The 25,181-nt window shown below is 43.8% G+C and overlaps 1 protein-coding gene across 1 annotated transcript in view; it reads left to right on the forward strand.

Moving 5' to 3' along the window:
* The first annotated feature begins 9,003 nt into the window (after positions 1 to 9,003).
* The window catches only part of CAPN14 (calpain 14), a 35,190-nt gene continuing 19,012 nt past the window's right edge, over positions 9,004 to 25,181 (forward strand). The window contains exons 1-8 of the mRNA XM_070574174.1: positions 9,004 to 9,151; positions 18,058 to 18,334; positions 19,559 to 19,628; positions 20,474 to 20,592; positions 20,729 to 20,865; positions 21,291 to 21,465; positions 22,067 to 22,132; positions 24,351 to 24,436. Of these exons, the coding sequence (XP_070430275.1) occupies positions 18,110 to 18,334; positions 19,559 to 19,628; positions 20,474 to 20,592; positions 20,729 to 20,865; positions 21,291 to 21,465; positions 22,067 to 22,132; positions 24,351 to 24,436 (878 nt within the window). The 5' untranslated portion in view covers positions 9,004 to 9,151; positions 18,058 to 18,109. The remainder of the gene's footprint in view (positions 9,152 to 18,057; positions 18,335 to 19,558; positions 19,629 to 20,473; positions 20,593 to 20,728; positions 20,866 to 21,290; positions 21,466 to 22,066; positions 22,133 to 24,350; positions 24,437 to 25,181) is intronic.

A 25,181-nucleotide genomic window follows, 5' to 3' on the forward strand; every position in this document is an offset into this window, starting at 1 on the left:
ATCTGACTGAATTAGGAAAAATAACATAAGGATCAGAGGTATCCCAGAAGAAGAGAGGGAGAAAAGAGCAGAGAGCTTATTCAAAGAAGTAATAGCTGAGAACTTCCCAAACCCAAGGAAGGAACTGGACATGCAAGTATGTGAAGCTAATAAAACTCCTAATTTCCTCAATGCAAAAAGACCTTCTCCAAGGCATATCATATTAAAACTGTCAAAAGTCCATGATGAAGAAAAAGTATTAAGGGTAACAAGACAGAAGAAAATAACCTACAAAGGAATCCCATTAGGCTTTCAGTGGACTTCTCAACAGAAACCCTGCAGGCTAGGAGAGAGTGGAATAATATATTCAAAATACTGAAGGATAAAAACAATCAGGCAAGAATACTCTATCCAGCAAAATTATCCTTCAATTATGATGGAGTAATAAAAGCTTTCCTAGACAAACAAAGCTTGACTGAGTCCATTGCCACTAGACCTGCCTTACAAGAAATGTTAAAAGGAGCCCTCCTACCTGAAACTAAAAAGCCAATGTTTACAAAACCTTGAACAAAGAGATAAAAAGACAGAATCAGAAAATCGCAGCTGTATATCAGAATAGGTTAGAAAACAATTATAACATAAAAGATAAAGGGAAAGAAAGTATCAAAAATAACTATAACCAAAACAATTAGCTCAAAAACTCACAACACAAAAAAGAAGAATTTGTGACAAAAAAACATAGAAGGGGGAGGAAAGGGACAGAACCCACATAGGCTAATGGAGATAAGAGGCTATCAGAAAAAGACCTATCTCGTCTATGAGATCTTTTATACAAACCTCATGGTAACTACAAAACAAAAAAAATCAGAGCAGAGTCACAAAGTATAAATAAAGAGAAAATATATAAAAGCATCACAGAAAACCACCAAACTGAATGGCAGACAGAAAGACAAGGAAAAAGAAACAATGGAAATATAGAACAACCAGAAAACAAAAGATAAAATGGCAGTATTAAGCCCTCATATATTAATAATCACTCTAAAGGTAAATGGATTGGATTCACCAATCAAAAGATACAGTGTGGATAGATTAAAAAACAAGACCCAAAAATATGCTCCCTTCAGGAAATACATCTTAGCTCTTAAGACAAACATAGGCTCAGAATGAAAGGAAGGAAAATGATACTCTAAGCAAACAGCAATCAAAAGAAAGTGAGTGTAGCTGTACTTATATCAGACAAAACATACTTCAGGCTAAAAAATATAACAACAGACAAAGAATGGGCATTATATATGATAAAAGGGACATTCTACCAAGAAGACATAACACTCACTAATATATATATGCACCTAACACAAAAGCACCAAAATATATAAAGCAACTATTAACAGACCTAAAGGGAGAAATTGACAGCAAGACAATAATAGTAGGGGACCTTAAGACGCCGCTTACGTCAATGGATAGATCATCCAGACAGAAAGCCAACAAGGAAACAGTGGACTTAAATGAAACACTAGACAAGATAGACCTAATAGATAGATATAGTACACTCCATCCAAAAACGGCAGAATACACATTCTTCTCAAGTGCACATAGAACATTCTCAAACATAGATCATATGTTGGGAAGCAAAGCAAGTCTCAATAAACTTAAGAAGATTGAAATCATACCAAGCATCTTTTCTGATCACAATGGTATGAAACTAGAAGTCAACTGCAAGAAAAAAGCTGGGTAATTTACAAATATGTGGAGATTAAACAACATGCCACTGAACAACCATTGGACCAATGAAGAAATCAAAGGAGAGATCAAAAAATACCTGGAGACAAATGAAAATGAAAACACAACATGCCAACTCTTATGGGATGCAGCAAAAGTGGTATTAAGATGGAAATTTATAACAATACAAGCCTACTTCAACAAACAAGAAAAATCTCAAATAAGTAATGTTAGACTTCTCCTAAAAGAACTAGAAAAAGAACAAACTAACCCCAAAGTTGGTAGAAGGAGGGAGATAATAAAAATCTAAGCAGAAATAAATGAAATAGAGACTAAAAAAATAGAAAGGATCAATGAAACTAAAAGCTGGTTTTTGAAAAGATAAGCAAAATTGACAAACCTTTAGCCAGATTCACTAAGAAAAAAAGAGAGAAGACTCAAATAAATAAAATTAGAAATGAAAAAGGAGAAATTACAACAGATACCACAGAAATACAAAGAATTATAAAAGAATACTATGAAAAGCTATATGTCAGCAATTTGGATAACTTAGAAGAAAAGAATAAATTCTCAGAATCATACAACCTCCCAAAATTGAATCAAGAGGAAATAGAAAATCTGAGTAGACCGATCACAAATAAAGAGATTGAAACAGTAATCAAAAACCTTCGGAAAAACAGAAGCCCAGGACCAGATGGCTTCTTTGGTGAATTCTACCAAACATTCAAAGAAGATTTAATATGTATCCTTCTCAAACTATTCTGAAATATTGAAGAGGATGGAAGCTTCCTAACTCATTCTATGAACCCAATATTACCCTGATACCAAAACGAGACAAGGACAATGCAAAAAAAGGAAAATAACAGGCCCATATTACTGATAAATATAGATGCAAAACTCCTCAACAAAATATTATCAAATCAAATACAACAATGCATTAAAAGGATCATACACCATTATCAAGTGGGATTTATTCCAGGGATGCAGGGATGGTTCAACATCCACAAATCAAGCAATGTGACACACCACATTAACAAAATAAAGAATAAAAATCACATAATAATCTCAACAGATGCAAAGAAAGCCTTCGACAAGATCCAGCAACCACTTATGATAAAAACTCTCAATAAAATGGGTATAGAAGGAAAGTACCTCAACATAATAAAGGCCATAGATGGAAAACCCACAGCAACATCTTACTCAACAGTGAAAAACTGAGAGCTATTCATCTGAGAACAGGAACAAGACAAAGATGCCCACTCTCGCCACTCTTATTCAACATAGTACTGGAAGTTTTAGCCAGATATATTAGGCAAGAACAAGAAATAAAAGGGATCCAAATAGGAAAGGAAGAAGTAAACTCTCACTGTTTGTGAATGGCATGATTCTCTGTGGATTGGAAGAATAAACATAGTTAAAATGTCCATACTAACTAAAGCAATCTACAGACTCAATGTAATCTCAATCAGAATCCTGAGGACATTCTTCATGAAAATAAAACAAAGAATCCTAAAATTTATGTGGAACAACAAAAGACCCTGAATAGCCAAAGCAATCCTGAGAAAAAAGAACAAGCTGGAGGTATCACACTCCCTGACTTCAAAATATACTACAAACCCATAGTAATCAAAATAGGATGGTACTGGCATAAAAACAGACACACAGATCAATGGAACAGAATTGAAAGCCCAGAAATAAAATTACATGTCTATGGACAGCTAATCTTCAACAGAAGAGCCAAGAGCATACAATGAAGAAAGGAAAGTGTTTTCAATAAATGGTGCTGGGAAAACTGGACAGCCACACACAAAAGAATGAAAGTAGACCATTATCTTACAATGTACACAAAAATTAACTCAAAATGGATTAAAGACTTGAATGGAAGACCTGAAACCATGAAACTCCTAGCAGTATCTTTTCAAATACCATTTCTACTCAGGCAAGAGAAACAAAAGAAAAAATAAGCAAGTGGGACTACATCAGACTCAAAAGTTTCTGCAAGGCAAAAGAAACCATCAACAAAATGGAAAGACAACACATCAACCAGGAGAAAATATTTGCAAATCATGTATCCAACAAGGGGTTAATTTCTAAAATATACAAAGAACCCATGCAACTCAACAACAAAAAAATGAACAACCCAATCAAACAATGGACAGAGGATTTGAACAGACATTTTTCCAAAGAAGATATACAGAGGGCCAACAGGCACATGCAAAGATATTCAACATCACTAATTACTAGCAAAATTCAAATCAAAACTACAATGAGATGTCACCTCACACCTGTCAGAATGGCTATAATTAACAGGACAAAAATAACAAATATTGGAGAGGATGTAGAGAAAAGGGAACCCTCATACACTGCTGATAGGAATGCTACCTGGTCCAGCCACTATGGAAAACAGTATGAAGATTTCTCAAAAAATTAATAATAGAAATACAATATTATCCAGCTATCTCACTGCTGGGTATTTATCCACAAAACTTGAAATCAACAATTTGAAGAGATTTATGCATCCCTGTGTTCATCGCAGTGTTATTCACAATAGACACAACATGGAAGCAACCCAAGTGCCCATCAGTGGATGAATGGATAAAGAAGATGTGATATATCTATATAGTAGAATACTACTCAGCCATAAAAAAGTCAAAATTGTGCCATTTGCAACAACACAGATGGACTTTGAGTGTATTATGCTGAGCAAAATAAGTCAGACAGAGAAAGACAAATCCCATACGGTTTCATTCATATGTGGAAGATAAACAAATACATAGATAAGTAGAATAGATTAGTGATTACCAGAAAAGAGGGGAGTAGGGGGAAGGCAAAAGGGATAAAGAGGCACATACGTATGGTGAAGGATATAAACTGGACTGTTGGTGGTGAACACGATGTAGTCTATACAGAAACTGAAATATAGTCATGTACACCTGAAATTTACACAATGTTGTAAGCCAATATGACCTCAATAAAATAAAATTTAAAAAAAAGAAATCAGTGCAAGTAGTAGTTTTTCCCATTTGTAACTGTTTTGGACACATAGCAGTCTTACTTGTTTTTTAATGTGAGTCTAATTAAATAGCATAAATTACCCATGTGAGTAACAATGAACACTTTTGAGCTGTCATTATTTCCTATACTGAGCACTTTCACTTATTCCTAAGCTGGGCTTTTTCACTTCTTATTCCACTGCCTGAAATTCCAACAATCAGGGATTCATTTGGGTAAGGAGTTTTCTATTTTAAGAAAGGCAAATACCTATGGTGAGGTTAAGGTTTTGTAAACCGTTCACACGTTCACAAGAGCCAGCTCAATCAGATTGTTTCCTGGTGCCCCGAAGGAGTGAGAATGTTGACTGGAGGAAAGGGAGGGAGATGTTTTCGAGAGGGCACTTGGGCTTGTGAGAAGGGCTGGCTTATTTGGGTTCTTGGACTCAGAGAGGAGAGGACTAGGAAGGGGGGATCTCATCCCAGAAGTGAGGTAAGAATGTGCCAGAGACACCCTTGACCTCTTTTGAATGTTTTCTCAGGGCAAGTCCCAAATGGAATCTTAGAATGTCATAACAGCCGAGGGATGATGGAGCACAACTTCCCAGGGTTATGTAACTGACTGAGTCTCAGAGAGAGGAGGTGACTTGCCCAGCATCACGGAGTCAGTGGTAGATCCTGGACCTGAATCCATGTTTCTTGACTCTTGAACCAGTGCTCCTTCTCCAATACTCTGCTGCACAGCACAGGCAAGGAAACGCTTCCTTTCTCCCTCAGGCTTGTCTCCAGGACCTAGAACTCCAGTAAATGCTCAGGTCCTGCTGCCTGGGAGATTATGTAGGCCACCAAAGCTCCCCTGGGAACTTCCGTTCTCCTTATTTCCTCAGAAAAGTAAATTCCTGGTCATAAATCACAAATTCACCAACGCATTTTTGGTCCATAGCCCACTTCTGGGTCAGGGGCTGCCAGTGCTATGCAGAGATAGGCAGAGTCATTCTCAGATGGACCTGACTTCACTACCTTTCTCTCAGGAGCATAGGTCTGTCCTGGGTGAGAAGCAGAAGCCTTGGGAGGGGACATATGACCTCTGAAATACCAAAAGTCATATGTCTGGTGTGAGAGGCCAGTGAGCCTCTCTGGCCCCCTGTTTCCTTCACCCAGAACAATAATTCTCAAAAGTTGTCAAAGGAAGAAATGGCCACTGGGCCTCACCCTCTGCATCTAGAGGGCTCTGATAACACTCAGCACGATTTAGGATAAGTCCAATGAAGACTATAATAAAAACAACTCTGACGTACAGTGAGCCGCAGTCCTGTGCTAGGTATGGAGTGGTGACCCAAGGATGAGAAGAAGCCCCCTGCCGGAAATTCCTGAAACAACGACAAACATTAAAGGGAAGATAATTAAGTGCCAGGATGAAGAGATGAAAATGAAAAAGTCTGGGAGATAGCTTGGAGATCAATAATAACAATGGCCCTCTATGTGTGTGTAGATAGAGCCCTGCAGTTTTTATAAAACATTTTCACATTTATGATTTGATGTGTGTCCTAAATGATCCTCAAGTTGGAGATAAATTTATTATTCTGATTTTTCAGAAGCAAAAACTGAAGTTTTCTTAAGTAAACAGGATTTTATCCTCAGTCTTTTGATTCCCAAATCCACTGCTCCTGTATGCCCCTGTCGACGCAAATAATCCATAGTCAATCTATAAATCCAAATTAGGGTGAGTTTATTATGAGCCAGAGCTGAGGACTAGCCCAGGGCTTTCCTTTCCCAAGGAAGGAAGGGCACCAAAGAAGTGGGGTGTACAGAGTGGTTATATACTGGGACAAAAAGCATACATCACATATGACAGGAATGTCCCTTTTACAACAGTCATGAGATTGCTTTGCTGGCACAGCACGTTGCTGAACACAGCAGGTTGGTGGTCACAAGGTGAGCACAGCAGGTCAGTAATTAATCCTTAGTTTAGGGAGAGATCCTTATTCTGAAGGAAATGCCAATATGGGGGATGTTACATCCCTATCTTTAGGGGCATCATTCTCGTCTTTGGGACATAGTAAATGTTTAAAGCAGATGTACGATGCCTGCTCAACAGGCCACATCAGGCCCTTTTGGAAAAACAAGGTCAGGCCAAATTAGTTTTACACCAAATGGCCTCCTCATATTCTCCAATATATCCTATTGTTTTTCATTTATTTATCACCCATAACACCTTCAGACTGATGAAAATAATGTTTTCACATATTGAGGCATACGGAGAAGCTGTTCTGGTTTAAATTTGATTTGGCCTAAAATTTGTTTTTCCCAGAGCAGCCTGACTTACGGCCCACCAGAAACGCATTGTACACCTGCTTCAAACATTTTCCCAAAGCAAAGAATGGACTCTTTAAAGATAGCGATGTAAAGTCTTGCTTTCTATGATGCTGATACCACCCCTTCTTTGAGGATAAGCTTTTCTTCCCAGAGAATCAAGTTCAAGTGGGCCTGCTGTGTATGTGCTAAACTTTGGCAAAACACCTCCTTGTGACTTTGGGGGAAAAAAACTGTATTCCTGTCATGCTCGATGTATGATCTTTGTTCTGAAATGGTACATAACCATGCTGTGAACCACGCTTCTCTAGAGTGCTTTCTTCCCTACACAGGAGAGCACTTCCACGCCAGTCCTCACATTATGCTCAATAAATATCACCCTATCTTTCTTATCTATGGATCGGTTACTGATTATTTGCATCGACAACACCAAATAGTGTAAGGAGAGTTGGCTGTTCAAGGAGGCATGGCCCCCGTGTGAGATGGAGGCAGGGACTCAAAGAGCTTTGAACTCAGGAGGAAGGCTTTGGATTTGACTTAACAGTGACAAGGAGACACTTTCGTGATCAATATGATGAACAGTTAGTGAAATATGATGTGTCGTGGACTTAGTCCCATCTCAGCTGTCTACTAGCTATAGCTATCTTGGTTAAGTTACCGCTCTGTGCCTCAGTCTCCTGTTTGCAAATTGGGGATAATTATAGTACCACCTCACAAAGTTGGGAAGATTCAATGAGACTCTGCATGTAGTGTGCTTAGTATCATACCTGGCATGTCAAAAGTGCTCAATAAATGTTGATTATCGTCTTAGTCTGCTTAGGATGCCATAACAAAATAACATAGACTAAGTGGCTGAAGCAAAGAAATTCATTTTCTCACAGTTCCAGAGGCTAGAGGTCCAAGATCAGGGTCTGGCAGGGTTGGTTTCTGGTGAGGGCTCTCCTCCTGGTGTGTAGACAGTTGCCTTCTCATTGCATCCTCACATGGCCTTTCCTCAGGGTTCAGAGAAAGAGAGAGATCTCTGGTGTCTCTTCTTATAAGGTCACTAATCCTGTCAGATCAGGGTCTCATTGCTATGACCTCATTTATTTCCTTACTCCAAATATGGCTACCCAGAGGGGTTAGAGCTTCAACATGTGAATTTTCTGGGAGGACACAAACATTCCGTCCATAACAGCTATTATTATCAGTATTACCTTTCTCATCAGCACTAATAAAGTAAGTGAGGTGACAGCTGCACAAAAAGGTCAAGGTGTGAGAGATCAGAGTCAGGGCAAAGACCACTGTGGAGAAGCAGGAGAGAAGGGAGAAGAGCGAGGAGTCCTAGAGGTGAGGTACTGACATGTACTGAGCGCCTACTGGGTGTCAGGCATTGCTCTGCATCCTGGGAACCCGAGGTCCCAGCAAGCACGGGCTCAGGCAAGCTAGAACTGACTTAACTGCTGTGATGACTAGTGTGCAAGTGGTGGTGGGACCCTCGGGGAAGGATCCTGGGAGAGCCAAGAAATCATCACTAAAGAACAACCGTCTGAGTATTAGGAAGTGTTTTGGGGGAGGAATGGCCAGTGTAAAATGTAAGGGAGCCATCAATAGGGGTCATTGTTTCTAGTCCTGCGTGGCCAAAGAAATGAAGACAAAATTGGCAGAAATGGGGGATTCAGGAAGTAGATTTGGGAAGGGAGAGAGAGATCTTCAGCAGCGCAAAGGAGTCACGAAGTTCCTCCTCAGCAGGAAACATCCCTGAGGGCTGCCTCAAACTCTGAAGATCACAAAAGAAAATAATAATTGCTTTATTTCCTGCAATGAAATCATGTTCTAAGTCATATCTCCAAACACCCTCCCTAATCTGGAAGTGAGAAGATGACTAACTCTCTCTCTTGTGAAGGCATTACCGGAAGAAGTTCTGTTTGTGTGGTGTTCTAAGAAAATAACTGGATTTGCAGAATAACATCACGAGTTTCTGAGTGCTCCCCTTCCTTCCAGAGAAGTGGGGAGGAGCCAAGGCTTTCGCCGATGGAGACTCAGACTCTCAGTCAGGCCCCTGTGCACAGAAAGGACCAGAGATAAGGGTGGTCTTGGGCAGTGGGCTTCTGACTGCATTGCAACTAAAGCCTGTCCATTTCCTCAAAGAAGCAAGATCTTCTGTGCAGGTAAATTTCTTTTGCTCCAAACGTAGGTCCGGTTTAGCCCAGAGCCCACAGTAGGCCTCTGTAAGGTCTGGGTTCAGAAAATGTGAGACAGGTAATTACTTCTCTTGGTTTGAACTTTGCAGTCAGAGTGTATGTGGAAAGAGCCCTGGAGTCCGGAGATCAGAATTTTGTTCTCAACTTTGCTGTCACTAGTCAGTGTGACCTTGAAGAGCCGACTTGATTCTTTTTGCCTAGACTCCTCAGTAAAATAGGAGAGTCTTTGGGCCTGAGTGGTCTCTGAAGTCCCTCCAGCTCTGATTTCTCTCCATGGTTATTTGGTGGAGTTACTGATGCTGCTAGGTGCTGTTATTTTACAGGGCACAGAACATCCCAGGGGTCTTCTGAGCCGCCTTGATTTTGGAAGGGGTCTAGAGGTGGCTGGGATCCTGATATTCCAGGAGGCAGGCTACTCTCTGGGTGCTAACAGACAGTAAGGTTGGTCTGACTTCTGTGAAATCAGATGTGAAGAAGACACTGATGACGATGCTCACATTCTGTGAGAGTGAAACTGTCCCTGATGGAAGCCAGAATATGTCACACCAAAATATGCCTCTTTGATATAAAAGATTATTTTCAGCTAAAGGCAATTAAGAAGCAGTAGGCACGGACAAAACTCCCCCTTTTCCGCCCACAGGCAGGAAATAAATTCTCCTTTTATTGGAGACAGACTCTCATCAGCCCAGAGAAGGCACTGGAGAAATCTGAAAATAAACCTTGTTAAACTCACCCTAATCTTCCTAGTTACTTCTTCAACGTTTACTGCCCCTAGCCCAAACCCTCTGTCTTGTCAATCCTTCATATTTTGTGTGTGTGTGTCTAAAAGGTATGAAAACTTCCTGCTCTGCCCACTTCTTCAGGTCTTCATTTCTTGTGAAGGCTCCCACGTATATGTAAAAATTCTGTCAAATTTGTGTGCTTTTCTCCTGTTAATCTGTCTTTGTCAGTTTAATTTTCAGACCCAACCAGGACCCTAAGAGGGTCAAGGAAAACTTTTTCCTCCCCTACATCCCTCACAGGATAATTATCAGCATGGTGCTGGGTGACAGCCCTGGCCCAGACTAGAAATCTAGAAATCACCTTGGCTGGAGCAGTTTGCTGGCCTCTGGACATCAGAAGTCACTGATTGAGGCTCTGAATGACTCTGGAGGAAGGCAGTTAGCTCTCAGCTCAGCTTGTAACCTTTTCCTATGTTTTGGGTGGGTTGCAGCCTGGATATGGCTCAAACATTTTTGTTTCAGAAATGCCAGATGTAGTCTACAAGAGCTCAGGGCTGGAACTATGATCCTAATCTTGAACCAATAGAGCAGACGTAGGTTTTTCAATCTGGGGAGATCTCCCAGACCCGACCGGGGGAGAGGGTATGTTGACTTTCTAGAGTGAGGATTCTTGGGCAGGTGAGTACTGATCATCACACAGACTGAGCACCTCACAGTGAAAAGAAGAGAACTCCCTTAAGAGTGGGAGCCTGGCCATTGGACTGTGACTTCCTTGGGAGACACTCAATAAAGCCTTGTTTAAATGAGTTGAATCTACCACTTTTCAATCTCCCTTGTAAATCTTTTTCCTGACCATAAAACAATCAATAGAAAGGAATAGAATTGATTTAACTGTTAGTGGTATAATTGGTTTTGTGATAAATCTCTCCACCCCAAGGGTAGCCACTAAGCTGATTTCTAACACAGATTGGCACCTTTTTTTGAAAGTTATGTAAACGTAGTCATAGGGTTTCTGTGTCTGGATCTTTTCCCTCAGTACTCTGTATGTGAATTCCACCCATATTGCAGTGTGTAGCTCTTGTTTATTCACTCTCGAAGGTGTGTAGTATTCCATTGTGTGAATATACGCCAGTATTATTTATCCATGTTCATGGGCATGTGGGTAGTTTCTCAGTTCAGGGCTATTTTGAATAGCGCTGTTATGAATATTCTTGTAGTTTTCTTTTGGTGCGTAAATTTAAGCATTTTTCTTACCCAGGAATTGTGTCATAGGATGTATATATGTTTAGCTTTAGTACTCACTACCAAATAGTTTTCCTAAAAGATGTTTTTGATTGACTTGACTTACTTTTTCCAAAGTTTTGCCAGGTTTCGAACTGCATAGCTCGACGTGCCAGTGTAGCTTAAATTGTAGCCTAAAGTGGGAAGCCATCCATCCCTCAAGTCCAGGACTGAGCTTTCAGAGGAAAAGAGGTGCTGTTACCCAGCATCCTCCTCCCCACTTCATGCCCTTGAACAAAGGGCAAGTACTCCATCATAACAGGTTTTCAGGGCAGCTCCTTTACATCAGTCTCTTCCTGTCCCACAAGGTCGGATCAGAAATCCTTAGAATACCTTTGCTGAGCTGAAAACATCTGTGCATCATAGAGGCAACTGGCTGTGAGGAGAAGAAGATAAAATGTGCTGGAGGGGCTAGGAAGGCTCTGGGGAGGGGGGGAAAGCTGAACTGAGCTTTGAAGGATGGACACAATTGGAAGCAGAGAGGGCAAGAAACATCTTGTGTTTGTGTGCGGGGAGAAAGATAAGTTGGGATGGAGCAGACGGTGAGTGCTGCAGGTTGTTTACACAGAAGCGGGCCAAAGCACAAGAGCCTGACTGGTTTGAGGCCACCACGTGCTGTGTGGGTCTGAGGGGAGTGACAGGACGTGGCCAGTTGGATGGTGAATGCAGGATCAGAGGGAAGAAAAGTGACATCTATCTGATCGGGTAAAGCAGCTCTAAGTATGTGACTCCTTTAAGATGTAAATATACCTGAAAAAATAAGAGGAGCTAATATACACCTGTTTAAAACTCCTATTCAAATGTGTTTCAAATATTCAGAAAGGAGAAAAATCAAGACTTGGTCCTTTAGAAGTGTGGAAGGTGGTGGAGAAATAAGAGTAGGGAATGGCTCTAAGACTAGGGTGCTGCCACCTCCTGGGTGGGAATCATAAAACCAGAAGCAGGCTTGAGGGGAATAGAGTGACCCCACTGAGGTTCTGGATGAGGACCCTGTAAGAAAGTGAAGAAGAGGATGTGCCAAAGAGATGCCCCAGGGCTCATCCCAGTCAGGTTGAGCAGGCCAAGAGCCCACTGGAACTGCTCAGAGGTCTTACTTGTACACAGGGGCAAATTCCTTCGAGCCTGATATTTCGTTCACCTGCAATGAGTGACATCAGGGTCTGGTTTCCACACAGGCCAAGGGAATATTCCTAAGTCCAGGGAAAGCTGTCTCCACTGCCTGGCAACTCAAGGTGCAGACTCATGCTCTGGCAGTGTCTGGGGGTATCTGCACTTCTACAAAGATTTATGGCTGTGCAGTGTCTCATGGAGTCAGACGGAAGATGCAGCAGCTGGGAGTGGGTAGGGAGCTCCACCAGCCAAGTTCTTATATCTCCAAATAAGCATGCAATCAGCCCAGAGGACCTCCAGCATCACTAGCTAAGGCGGGGGGCTTCCTGCCTCTCTTCCCCCCAGTCTACCCCCAAGATGCATGTTCCCTTCGGAGACTCCTTTCTCCTTGATGGCTGATCTTGATTTTACTTTGTTCCTGGATCCCACATCACCCCCTGGAAAACAGCCCTACAGCAAGCCTGGGTGAGAAAAGGGGGCTGTTAAGGAGGCCCCTGAAAGCAAGCCTCAACCTCAATCAGTTCTCGGGGATGTGATCAGAACACCAGAAGAGCAACCAAATCATTGACAGCTCACAAAAGGTTTTCACATCCTTTATCTCATTTCAGCTTCGTACCATGAGGGGCAGAGAGGGCTTGCCTTGTCAGTCTTTACATTTCACAAATGAAGGAACATTTGTCCATTCAGCCAGTCAATCAGCCAGTCAACAAACATTTTTCAAGCATCTCTTTATTCATGATACAATGCTGGGCTCTGGGAATCAAGAAAAAAATGTATACTATTCTTGCCTTCAATAGCTCACAGCTAGGCACATTCTTCATTGTTTCCTGAAGGGCAAATGTCTGCTCTATAAATCAAGAGTGCTTGGGGTCTTCTCTTAAAAACTAAATCTAAATGCAGACAGATATCTAAATAGTAAAAACTTACAAGATCCTTTCAAACTATTAATTTTGCAAAATCACATCCGGTTTCAGGAACAGGTCATGATCTGTACATGGAGAGGTGGGTTTTCCTATTCACCATCAGTACACACAAAACCCTCTGAAAACTGCCCAGGAAGTCTGATGTCATCACATCTCAAAATGAATCAGAGGCCAGACTTTAGCAGAGAGAAATAGCAGGCCACATCTTCAAGTCTTTTTGAGACACAGATGTAAATGGAAATGTTTATAGTCTGTAAAGAAATAAATGAATCCACTAGAGTTAAATTCAGTTCCATTAAGAGGAATTCTTGATGATGGACTCAATTAACCACATTCTATTCTGTGAGTCCCTCCTTGGAGCTTACTCCTGTGCCTAGCCCTGGGCAACAACAATCTACCTGAGTGAGCCGGTGCCTTAAGCAAACGTCTATAAAGGGCCAGCCAGGAAATATTTTAGGCTTGTGGGCCATATAATCTCTGCTGCAACTACGCAACTCTGCTGTTGTAAAGCAGACATAGACAGTATATAAACAGGGAAGAGTGCCATGTTTCAATAAAACTTTATTTACAAAAACCAGGGGTGGGCCAAATTTGAACCTTGGGCCATAGTTTGCCAAGCCCTGCTTTAGACTAAAGTTTCTTCAAGCCACTTCACATTGTTACCTCTTTTGAGTCCTGAGAGTAGACAGAGCATGTGTCAGCTCCATTTTATAGGTAAGAAAACCAGCTTAGAGAGGGTAAGGGGTCTGCCCACAGGCACATGGGTAAGAGGCGGCAAACCCAGCCACCTCCTGGGTTTTCTAATTCCAAATCCAGTGTCCACGGCCAGTGTCCAGGGCCTCTTACACAAAAGAAGTACAGTCCCTGCCCAAGATACATCAGGCAGAGCCGATAGTTAGTCTTGTTCTTTTGTTCCAACTGTCAAGAGCATGGGATTGATCATTTTTTCAATTCAACGCTTTTTATCATGTAGACAGAGCCATTGCGCAAGGAGCCTCAGTTTCTATTCCAATTTTACCTCAGACAACTTAGTGGGCTGTGGCAAGATGCCAGAGTTCTCTGGAAATTAATCATCCCCGAGGAGGATTCTACAGGTCCAGAGCACCTGTGAGCAAGGACGTGGTTCTGATTTCTTTTGTTTCCTTTCCAGATCCCCGACGCCACCCTTATAGGTGAGTAAAGAGCTGGGTGTACGTGTCCAGCATAGGCACAGTGGCGAGCTCATAGCAGGTACTCAGTAAACATTGGAATGAACTGAACATCAGGGCGGGGACCGAAGGCATGGAACACACTCAAGTGTCTTGCCTGGTGATGCTCCTCAATGTTCACCAGCTGGTGAGCACTCAAAGGCCTCCTTGGATCATGAGAACTAGGGGTAACCCTCATCATCACAAAGCTCTCCCTTGCACCTAACATACAGAGAGAAGGCAAGCATAGTCAATATGGAAAAAGTGAAGATTGTGGCTCTGACTCTCTATTTGCTGAGTACAAATGAACTCTGACATGAAGAACATGACAGAGGAGTCTCCCACCCTCTGGGGAGCCAAGGAAAGGGCTCTCAGACACGGGCAGCATGCCTTCAGGCTGCACACTCTAATATCTTGTGCCCCAGCTAGCTTTTTCCTGTTTATTTGTATAGCCTTATTTTATGGGCTTGCCCCAACACTGTTCACTTTCAATAGTTAAAAAGAATTTCCAAATACAACCAAGACCTGTCTGGCCCTTTGCAAAGAGCTGCAGCAATCTGAGAATGAGCCAATTTCATCCTCAGCTTATAACCTACAGAAGATAGGCAAGAACTGCCAACCACCCACATCTGTGTCTAGACTTTCTTTAAAATGGCTAAGGAATACTTATTTAAAGATAAGGTGATGGTGTGTGGCCTCATTCTGAAGTTTGGAGGGTGAGAGGATCCTGTGATAGGAATTTTGTCCTCTGAGCCTCACGAGGCACCATATCATGAGATGCAATGTTTTCAGGCTTGAAGAAGAATCTGTGTGACCCAGTGCTCTCTAAGGAGAGCGTGTGCCTGGGTCACATTCTGAAGCCAAGGGACCCGCTATCATTTGTCATGTCACAAGCAGCAAAGGGTTGCTCTCCAGGCTTGTAGGACAAAAATGTGCGACCTTGCCTCTGTGTGGCCTCTTGTTCATTTGTATATGTAAATGTGATCCAAGAAACTTGTTAGGGTTAGGCTGGAGGAAGCTTTGCCTGTTAGTCCATATTAGGAAGAAAGACTCAGGGGGAAACACAAGACTTGGGTAACAGCTTCTGATCCGTATGACTCAAGTTAGGAGAGGGTTGGGTCTTCCCCCGGGAAGATCTGTGACACGCACCTGTGACAAATAAGAACACCAGGAATCTGATTGTCCTAACCTCCGAGCGGGGTAGGGTATGAGACCAGTAGCATTTCCCCAGTGTTAATCCCACGGAGGATGAAACCCTGGCATGGGGCAGAGGAGGTTTCAATACACAACTTGGTCAGAGCAGAGCAGAGGACATTGGAGCCCACAGAGGGGTACAAGGACAAGGCCAGTCCACGACCTGGTTACCGCAGAGCAGGATGAGCTAAGTACAAAAGTAAGGGTAAGTGTTTAGAAACTTTTATAGCAAATGAGCAAGTAATTTTCTGTTGAATCTGAAAAAAAAAAAGTCTTTTAAAAGGAGGGCTTGTATTTTGTCTATCATTTTTAAATTTTATTTTTCTGTTACTTTATTTTCATTAAGTTTCTGATAAACTGGAAACAAAAGAATACAGGTCCTTCACTAGTGATAATTTGAGAAGCACCAATTAGAGGGCAGTAGGGTGCCCTGTGGGGCAGACAGTGGGGCAGAAGACAGTCAGGATGAGGGGAACTCAGTGAAGGCCAGGCACTCAAGGAAGGGGGATCGAGTTGGACTGTGGAGAGTGGCCAAGATCTTGACCAATGAAGAGGACCCTCAGATCACTCCCACAGCCATGAGAGAGTACCCATACTTGGTATAGACCTATTTGCAGGCTGCTTTGACTGCATATACATTCTGTCCCACACACTGTACTTGGCACAAATAGGAGTTGCTGGCATTGAAGGCTGAGCATTGTTATGGGATCAAGGCCCTGGGTTCTGGATAGGGCTCTGATTCAGTTTCCCTGTGCAGCACCAGAAAGATAATTTTATCCCCCTAGACTGTAAGGTCCATGAGGACAGGGACTATCTCTGATGAATGGTGCCTAGCTCAAATCAGGCAGATGACAAGTTCCCAATAAAGTTTTTGATGAACAAATGGATGAATGAGTTTCAGTTTTAACACTCAAATAATGAAGGAGGCTACATAAGATTGGTGGCTTTCAGACCATAAAATGAGAAACCTTTCAAAGATGCACTGAGGTCTGATTTGCAAACTCAAGCCTCCACCCTTGAGTTCTGTAGGATTTCACTTGAAGAAGGAACCCCATCGCTAAAATAATTTTAGGAAATACTTGACTAGATGATTTCTAAGGCCTATTCTAGTTCTGACATTTTCTGGTTCTACATGGATAAGAATGCAAAAAATAGAGGTCATAAAATCATTGACTTAACCAATCACAACCGCACAAAAAGAGATGCAGGAGATGTAAGGATATGCTGGAATATTGGGGTTCGTGGGACCCAACTGGCTTGCAGAGCTCTTAATATGAAGCTCATGGGTGAGCTGAGGGATCCACTGACCCCTAAAAATGTATGTAAAATTTTACATGCCATTGAGTATCAGTTGAGAGTACTATGGCTGCATGTAATAGACATACACACAGCGGATGACATAAAGAACACTGCAAAGTCTAGCCACTACCCTGACTTAAGTAAGCAAATGGTTTATCCTTCTGATGTAATACAAAGTCCAGAGGCAAGCCACCCAAGGCTGGTGCATTTGTTTAAGGAAATCATCAAAATTCAGATTTCTTTTAGCATGTGGTTTTTTCCTTATAGTCCCAAGACAGCTGCTTCATTTCCGGGCATCACATCACACTCCAAGCTTTCTAGGAAGGGAAAAGGGGGAAAGTCAAAAGTAGTGCCAACTGGGGCCAACCCTTTTTACTGGGGAAAGTCACAGCTCTTCCGAAAGCTTCACCTAGTAGAATTTCACCTTCATCTAATGGGCCAGCACTATATTGTGTGGCCAGTTTGCCCTGCAAGAAGTTCCAGGAAATCAAGTTTTATAGCCGGATGATCAAAACTGAGATTCTATTAATACGGAAAAGGGGTGAATGGCAGATATAGGCAACTGTCAAATTTGCCACAATATATGAGTGATTTTTTTCTTACATTGCCAAAAATATCTTCAAGGAAGGAGTTAGTTTTGAAGAGAATGTAGAAGGAGGACAGCCAGAGACAAGGTTCCAGGGAAGACAGAGGAGGACATTGGAGCAGATGGAAGAATGTGTGTGGGCTCAGAGGCAGCAGCAGGCAGGTCCTGCAAGGCAGGACAAAAGGGACAGCCACTCCTCCCTCCTTATCTGGCGCATGGACCCTCAAGCCCAATGAACTGAGCTTCAGCTTCTGCGTCTCTCCTCCCTGCCTGTCCTTTAAGCAGAAGTGGCCCTGTGACATTGGCTCAGTCGGGGGCCCAGGACCTAGCCCCGAGGCTGGAGAGACCCCTCTTTACCACAAGCTTTCGCTGTGGGAGCCTCTAGCCCCCACCAGGAACCGAAGCACTTGAGCCAATGCTCAAGGACCCTCACTCTCTGGGGTAAGAATCGAACCAGGTGCTTCCTCACAGGCTCATTTCTCCTTCTCACATGTTCTCCACCTTCCTCCTCCTCTCTGTGGGAATGGCAGAGCATAAGCAGGAAGTGAGTAAACCGAACTCTCCATTTCAGGGGCAACAGAGACCACCCAGAAGACCCCTGGGGTCCAGACCCACAGCCTGCCATGTCTCTGTGGCCATCTTTCCGAGGCAGATGGAAGCTGGGGCGGAAGGACTCAACGGGGGGCTCCTCGCAGCTCCCCAAACAGGACTACGAGGCCCTCCAGGAAAGGTGCCTGAGGGACAGCTGTCTCTTTGAAGACGACAGCTTCCCGGCCACCCTGAGCTCCATCGGCAGCGGACCCCTGCTGCGGAAGCTGCCACGCCGCCTGCAGTGGAGGAGGCCGCCGGTGAGGGGCCGGGAAGGGGCCTTCGGACACACGCAATAAACCTGTCAACCCAGACCTTCCTTCCGAGGGCTCAGGGCTTTCAGATATCAGGTCTTACTGTCATTGATCCCATGTGAAGGGAGCAGGGTAAGTCCCCTCATTCCCATTTTCCAGACAAAACCAGGGGTGATCCTGAGAGGGGTCTAAGATGGAGCTCTCCCTCAGGACTGCCAGGAAATACACAGAGCAGCTGCAGCCAAAAATATATCAAGGTACTGTTGAGCTCCATCGGAGATGCCAAGGCATCCTGAGTCACCATCCAGAGCATCTGCCAGAGAGACAAATTCTAATATATCTTCACTCCCCTTCTCCAAAATCAGGCTCGTGAAACATGCAAATTAGGAAGCTGCTAATCACTTTACAGAAGTATGCTTCACTTTAGAAAATGCATCAACAATTCCTTTAAAAGTCAATGTGTTCAAGTGCAATCCAGCTCCCTCAAACTTGATTAACCTGCAAGATTTCCAGAATGTGGCTAGTGAACAAGGTGAAGTCAACCTATGCTGCAAATTCTCCCTTTTCTGCTCCCTATTCAGCCATCACCATCAAAGCCTGCAGCCCCAGGCTGATCAAGTCCCTACTATGTGTAAAATTCCCAAGTGGGCCTCTTAAACTAGATGGCAGCCAAGATTCTACTTCTCCCGGAAAAATCTTGGGAGCTGCTCACGTAGAGTCTGTCACACATCTGACCTTGGGGGAACTGTGCCCGTGCAAAAACTGAGAACTTAGACCATGGAGCAGAGAGCATCCCCACTTACCACCCCCACCCCAGCCCACATCTCAGCATGCAAAGTCAAAAAGGCTGTTATACTGGGGGTTTGGGGTGGGAAGGAGGAGAAGAGAGAGAATATGGAGAATGGGAAGATCTCTAGGAAAAATGAGAATATGCCCTAAAAGAGGTGCTTCCATTTTTTCATAGAAACTCCAAGATACAAGTGGTACAAGTGCTGTTTCTCACTACCTCCACAGAGTTCTCCAGGACTCTGACTGACACGACTTGCAAGAAGGAATGAGAAATACAATAGGCAGAGTCTGTGTGCCAGATTTTCTGGGACAACCCTGATTTCACATGTATGCTACATGTGTGTTCCCATCAGTCCAGTTGTGGGGTATGGGAAACTATGGTCATTGTAGCTCCAGGATCTTTGTTCTCAGCCAGAATGATGAGTCCATCTGTCCCCACAGGAGCTGCACAGCAATCCCCAGTTCTATTCTGCCAAGGGCAAAAGGTTGGATCTGTGCCAAGGAGTGGTAGGTAAGTCTGCACAGCCCCTGGAGACACACCTCTGGTGCCTGTGAGCCTGGCCTAGCCAAGGCAGAGTAGGAGGGAAAGAGGGGAATCGAGAGATTTCAAAAGGGCAAATGGCCACCCTGAACTCCACCTTGGCATGCTGTGTCAAATGCAGAGAAAATGATAACAATTGGTCCTCTGCGGTCATGGGAATGCCAAAACTTGCCTAATGGTAATCCTCCTTCCATAAGTTTCATCTTGGGAAAATGTGCTCACTCTTCTTTAGACACCATAATGAGTTCTTCTTGGCACACCAGTCACTAGATAGATGCCCCAGAATAGAACAAAGCAGGCCTATCCTCCACCCAACTTTATTTTTAGAAGACTAGAAAAAACCCTTGTCCCTGAAGGAAGGCACAAATGTAGTGATGCCCACTCCACAGATAGAGAAATGGAGTCCAGAAGGGTTGAGGCTTTCCCAGAACATAAATCACTTGCAGAGACAGCACTTGAAAATGTTTGGTTGAGTTTGGATCCAAGTTCCTGTGGATGGGGCATTTGGGAAGCTAAAAGGTAGTCCAGGAATATGATTCTTGGTATTAAGTCAGGATCCCAGCCAGTGTTCCCCACCACCCTTCTCTGCTCACTCACCATCTTCCTCCACAGTATATAATGCCCTTCTCCTAAATTAGGCTACAAGCCCTGAAAGGATAGCAACTGGGACCAGACATTTCTTGTGTGCAACAAGTCCTCACTAGATTCATGGAAATCTTTGTAGAATTTGCATGTATGTACAGTACATCCATGCAGACACCTGTAGAATGTGCATGCACGTATGCAGATTAATGAGGATACTGTGTCTGGTTTAGGCGACTGCTGGTTCTTGGCTGCTTTGCAAGCTCTGACTCTGCACCGGGACATCCTGAGTCGGGTAGTTCCACTAAATCAGAGTTTCACTGAGAAGTATGCTGGTATCTTCCAGTTCTGGGTGAGTGTCCTCCTGGTGCCCCAGCCTGGACAGGGCCATAATAAAAAGAGTTCTTGGAAGAGCCATATCTTTGCCTCCTGGGCTGACCATCTTCCATGGCAATCTTCACTCACCAGTGGGCACTCTCTCCTTCCAGTTCTGGCACTTTGGGAAGTGGGTTCCTGTGGTGATAGATGACCGACTGCCTGTGAATGAGGCTGGCCAACTGGTCTTTGTCTCTTCTACCTACAAGAACTTGTTCTGGGGAGCTCTTCTGGAAAAGGCCTATGCTAAGTAGGATAACTACCAGAAATCTTTTCCTTTCCCCTTCTTTCCCTTCCCTCCTGTCTGTCTCTCTGTGTCTCCTCAGTGTTGAGGGAAGGCAAGAGGAGGCAGGTAAAGTTTACCCAGTAAGATACTGAGGCACAACTCAGCGAATATAGAAGTGACGTACTCAGAGTCTCTTCTGTAGGGGTCACCCCATCTGAACAAGCCTTCAACAATTTTGCCTTTCCTGATGGATTCAGTTGTTTAATGGGGATAGGAAGCCTGAATATATATTTTCTCCTTTGCCCCTGGGATGGGATAGAAGGAAGGGTTAGCTGACACATGCCCAGAGAATAACCAAGCAGGGTTTCACAAGACCCATTTGAACCATCCCAGGCTACAGCATCCATGCCCCTTCCTTCTCCCCCCATGTTTACTCCTTCCCTGGGCAGGCTCTCTGGCTCCTATGAAGACTTGCAGCTTGGACAGGTATCTGAGGCCCTTGTGGACTTCACCGGAGGGGTGACAGTGACCATCAACCTGGCAGAAGTCCCTGGCAACCTCTGGGACATCCTAACCCGAGCCACCTACAGCAGGACCCTCATTGGCTGCCAGACTCACTCAGGGGTAAGACTGGGCTGGGCACTGGCAGAAATTCCCCCCCTCTGCTCCCGTCCCCTTCATCTGCTGCTCTCATCTCAGTGTAGGCTCCAAGACTTCCACCAACTCGCACCCTAGAGTGCTGATGTTCAAATCACAGCAGCAGAGCTGAGCCCTCAGGACAGGCAAGACCACAGTGGAATACAGATGGTGTTCAGAGAAGGGAGCTAACAGTTATGAAGTGTCAACCACGTGCAAGGCACTTTACCAGCACAGCTGGTCTTCACTGTCTAATTCAATAACAACCAAGAACATGGAACTAGAGTAGGAAGCCCTGGGTTCAGCCCTGCCTCCACTAACAACCGTGTCATCTCACATGACAACTTAGTAGCTCGGAATCTGAGTTTGTCGGCTGTAAAATGGGGTTATAATCATTGCAGAGTGGCACCCTGTCTTACTGATTCGAACGAGGCTGTGGGTGCTGAAGAGCTTTGAAAACTGTAAGGAAACACAGCTGGGGTCTGTCCCACCCTCTCCCCATAACCCGTCTCTCCAGCCAAACAGGTCCCCACGACTCCTGAATAAGCCATACACAGAAGAGGACTGACAAGCTCTCTTGTCTCTGCAGAAGGAGAGGGTGCTGGAGACCGGGCTGGTGGGTGGCCATGCCTATACTCTCACAGGAATCAGGAAGGTGCGTAGAACCAGAAGCCTCCCCCTTCTCTCCTCGGGCTTCTCGCCAAGGCCTTGGCTCATCTTGGTGACTGTCAGTATCTGCGCCCAGTCTAGGGGGTGAAGTCTGCAGTGGGTCCCTCAATGCAGGTGGTAGGCTCCCTATAACTCTGCACCTATTTTCTGGGGTGCAGTGGTGGGTTCAGCCTTTGCCACCTTCAGTGCAGAGCCTCTTTCAGCCTCCTCTCTTGCCATGGGGCAGCCCTAGCCAATCGACCATCTTGCCCTTCTGGGCATCACTGTTAGTGGATACAAACATAGGTTCTTAATCCACCACAGAAGAGGGGCCAAATAAAACTGGAATGCCAGGCTTATGGCAAGGAAAGAGTTTTTATTTCCGGTAACTTCAGCCAGGAGATGAGAGTGAGCCCTCAAATTTGCCTTGTCTCCCCAAAAGACGAGAGGCGAGGGGTTTTCAAGTTTGCAAGGAATGCAGCTTCTTGTAGGGAGGGGGATCCTGTGGCCTGGCTGGTGGGAAATTGCCAACCAGTAGGCTGGTTTCCCACCAGCCTACATTTGACCTTGTGAGGCAGTTTGCAGGGAGGAGATGGTGAGATAAGGGAATGCACAGGTAGATGTTCTTGGTTGTCTGCCTCTATGGTGGATCGTGGATTCTGGTGCCGGAAAGCTGAGGAGTAAGCAGGGAAAGGGGATGAGCACTTTGGTTTTAACCCAATATGTGCTGGCTTTAATGTAGGGGAACTGATATCAGGGCCAGGATCATCACAACCCTTCCTTGAGCTCCACTCTGCTCTGGGCTACCAATAGTAGCCTTTATATCCGGGTCTTCCCTCCCAGATTCCTGCTTCCTTCTCACATACTACTTTTCAGCAGTCTCTCAGTTTCCTTCCATTGCCACTCATCTTTTGAACTCTATTGAGCATTGAGATAAAGATGAATCATACAGGGACCCTGCCTACAAAGAGCTTACAGTCAAGAATGGGGGCAAACCATATTTGAAAATAATAAGGAAACAAAGTAGAAACCGAGAGAAGAAAGCATAGATGAAAGACTTTAAGGGTTCAGAGGTAGAAGAGAAGACATTTACCTTGTTGGGTAGGGGCAAGTCAGAAAAGGCTTTGTAGGGGAGGTGACATTGAGTTAGCCCCTGAAAGATGGGTAGATTTGTAAGAGAGGAGAAGGGTATTCCTGGTGGAGAAAGAAGCAGGAGCAAAGCATGGAGATGAAAAATCAGCAGGTTCCATCTTAAAGAACCTCTGCTGTTCACTGGAGAGCCCCACTTCTCAAAAGTCCTCTAATTCCCTTTAAGTCCGTTTCAAATCTTTTCAGCTCAACTCACACCTGACTTCTTCTTCCTCCTAGATCTCAATCAATTTTGTTTGTGTATGCCAAGAACTTTTAATTTATTTAACAAAATTACATTGCGTTAATATCTGTATTTTGATTTATATTTAACAAAATTATTTAACAAAATTTAGCACGTATTATATGCTAAATATTATCCTTACTACTTTACAAATGTAAACGCACTTCATCCTCACAGCAACCCTAAGAGTAAGTAAGTGTTTAAGAGCCGCCATAACAAATTACTACAAATTGGGTGGCTTAAAACACTAGAAATTTATTCTTTCACAGCTCTGAAGGCCAGAAGTCTGAAATCAAGTAGTCATTAGGATCATACTCCCTCAGAAGGCTCTAAGCGAGATTCTTCCTTGCTTCCTCCAGGTTCTGGTGGTTCCCAGCATTTCTTAGCTTGGGATGCATAGCTCCAGTCTTTGCCTCTATCTTCTTCTCTGTGTCTTTTCTTTATAAGGACATTTGTCATTGGATTTAGGACCCATCCTAATTCAGGGGGATTTCATCTCAAGATCCTTAGCTTAATTAATCCGGAAAGACGATTTTTACAAAGAGGATCACATTGACAGGTTCTAGGTAAACATATCATTGGGTACGGGGGTGGGGTGAGCATCATTCAATCCATTGCAGTAGATGTGACTATTACCTTCATTTTACAGATCAGGAAACAGATACAGTTAAGTAACTTGCCCTAGGTCTCACAGCCAGTAAGCAGCAGAGCCATTTTCTCCTCTACCGACTCTCAGGGCCTTTGATCTTCTACTTCAAGGTCTTGTCTGCAGGCATGAGTCTCATCCAGATATCTGCAGCAATTGCAGTTGGCACCCAGCCCAGCTACCTAAACTGCTTCTAATTGTGTGCAGGTGACCTGGAAACATGGACCTGAATATCTAGTCAAGCTGCGGAACCCCTGGGGGAAGGTGGAATGGAAAGGAGACTGGAGTGACAGGTGAACTTCTGAGATTGGCTGGGCGGGGTGAGGAAGGGGTGGGTGAAGGCTGCAGAGGAGGCTGCCATCTGCACAGAAATGCAGAGCTGTTCTTTTCTTGGTCTCAGTCTGGATCAGGAAGGTTTTCAGACTGAAGGTCAATCCCTCACATTTGTAAGATGCTTAATGGTATATAGATTGTGTTCTCATTCATTATAATAATTAGTGATGGTGTTTATTGAAAGTTTGCCAGAACTGTGCTAAGCCCTTTGAATTTTTATTATCTCATTTAATCCCCCAAATAATGTTATTATAAGGTGGGTAGTTTTATCCCTATTTTACTGATGGAGAAACTGATGCTTAGATTGGGTGAGTTACTTAAAGTCTCACAGAATGACTCAACCAAGGTCTTTGGTATCTAGTCCAGCGTTCTTTCCCTGGCATGGTTCAGTGAACTCTTGGACTTCTTGAGTCAGAGGTAGACAGATCTGATTGGCCACTACATTCTGGTTGCAGTTAGTGACCTATGGGCATTGTGATCAGAAGCCTACATTTAAGTTGTTTCTGCCTAAGGGAAACCCTAAAGGGATGTAGGCTTGCCAGGTTACAAACTGGCTGTAGGGCACAGGCAGAAAGGGAGATTGAGTGTTAAAGTCCTTCTCCCTCTTGCTATGAGGATTTATGATACTTAACTCCGTATAACACTTTAGAATACTGGTACAGGTCCACAGATACATTATCATGTGGTCATTTTTATAGATGAAAA

This window comes from Equus przewalskii, chromosome 14, assembly GCF_037783145.1.
Source record: "Equus przewalskii isolate Varuska chromosome 14, EquPr2, whole genome shotgun sequence".
NCBI classification, from domain to species: domain Eukaryota; kingdom Metazoa; phylum Chordata; class Mammalia; order Perissodactyla; family Equidae; genus Equus; species Equus przewalskii.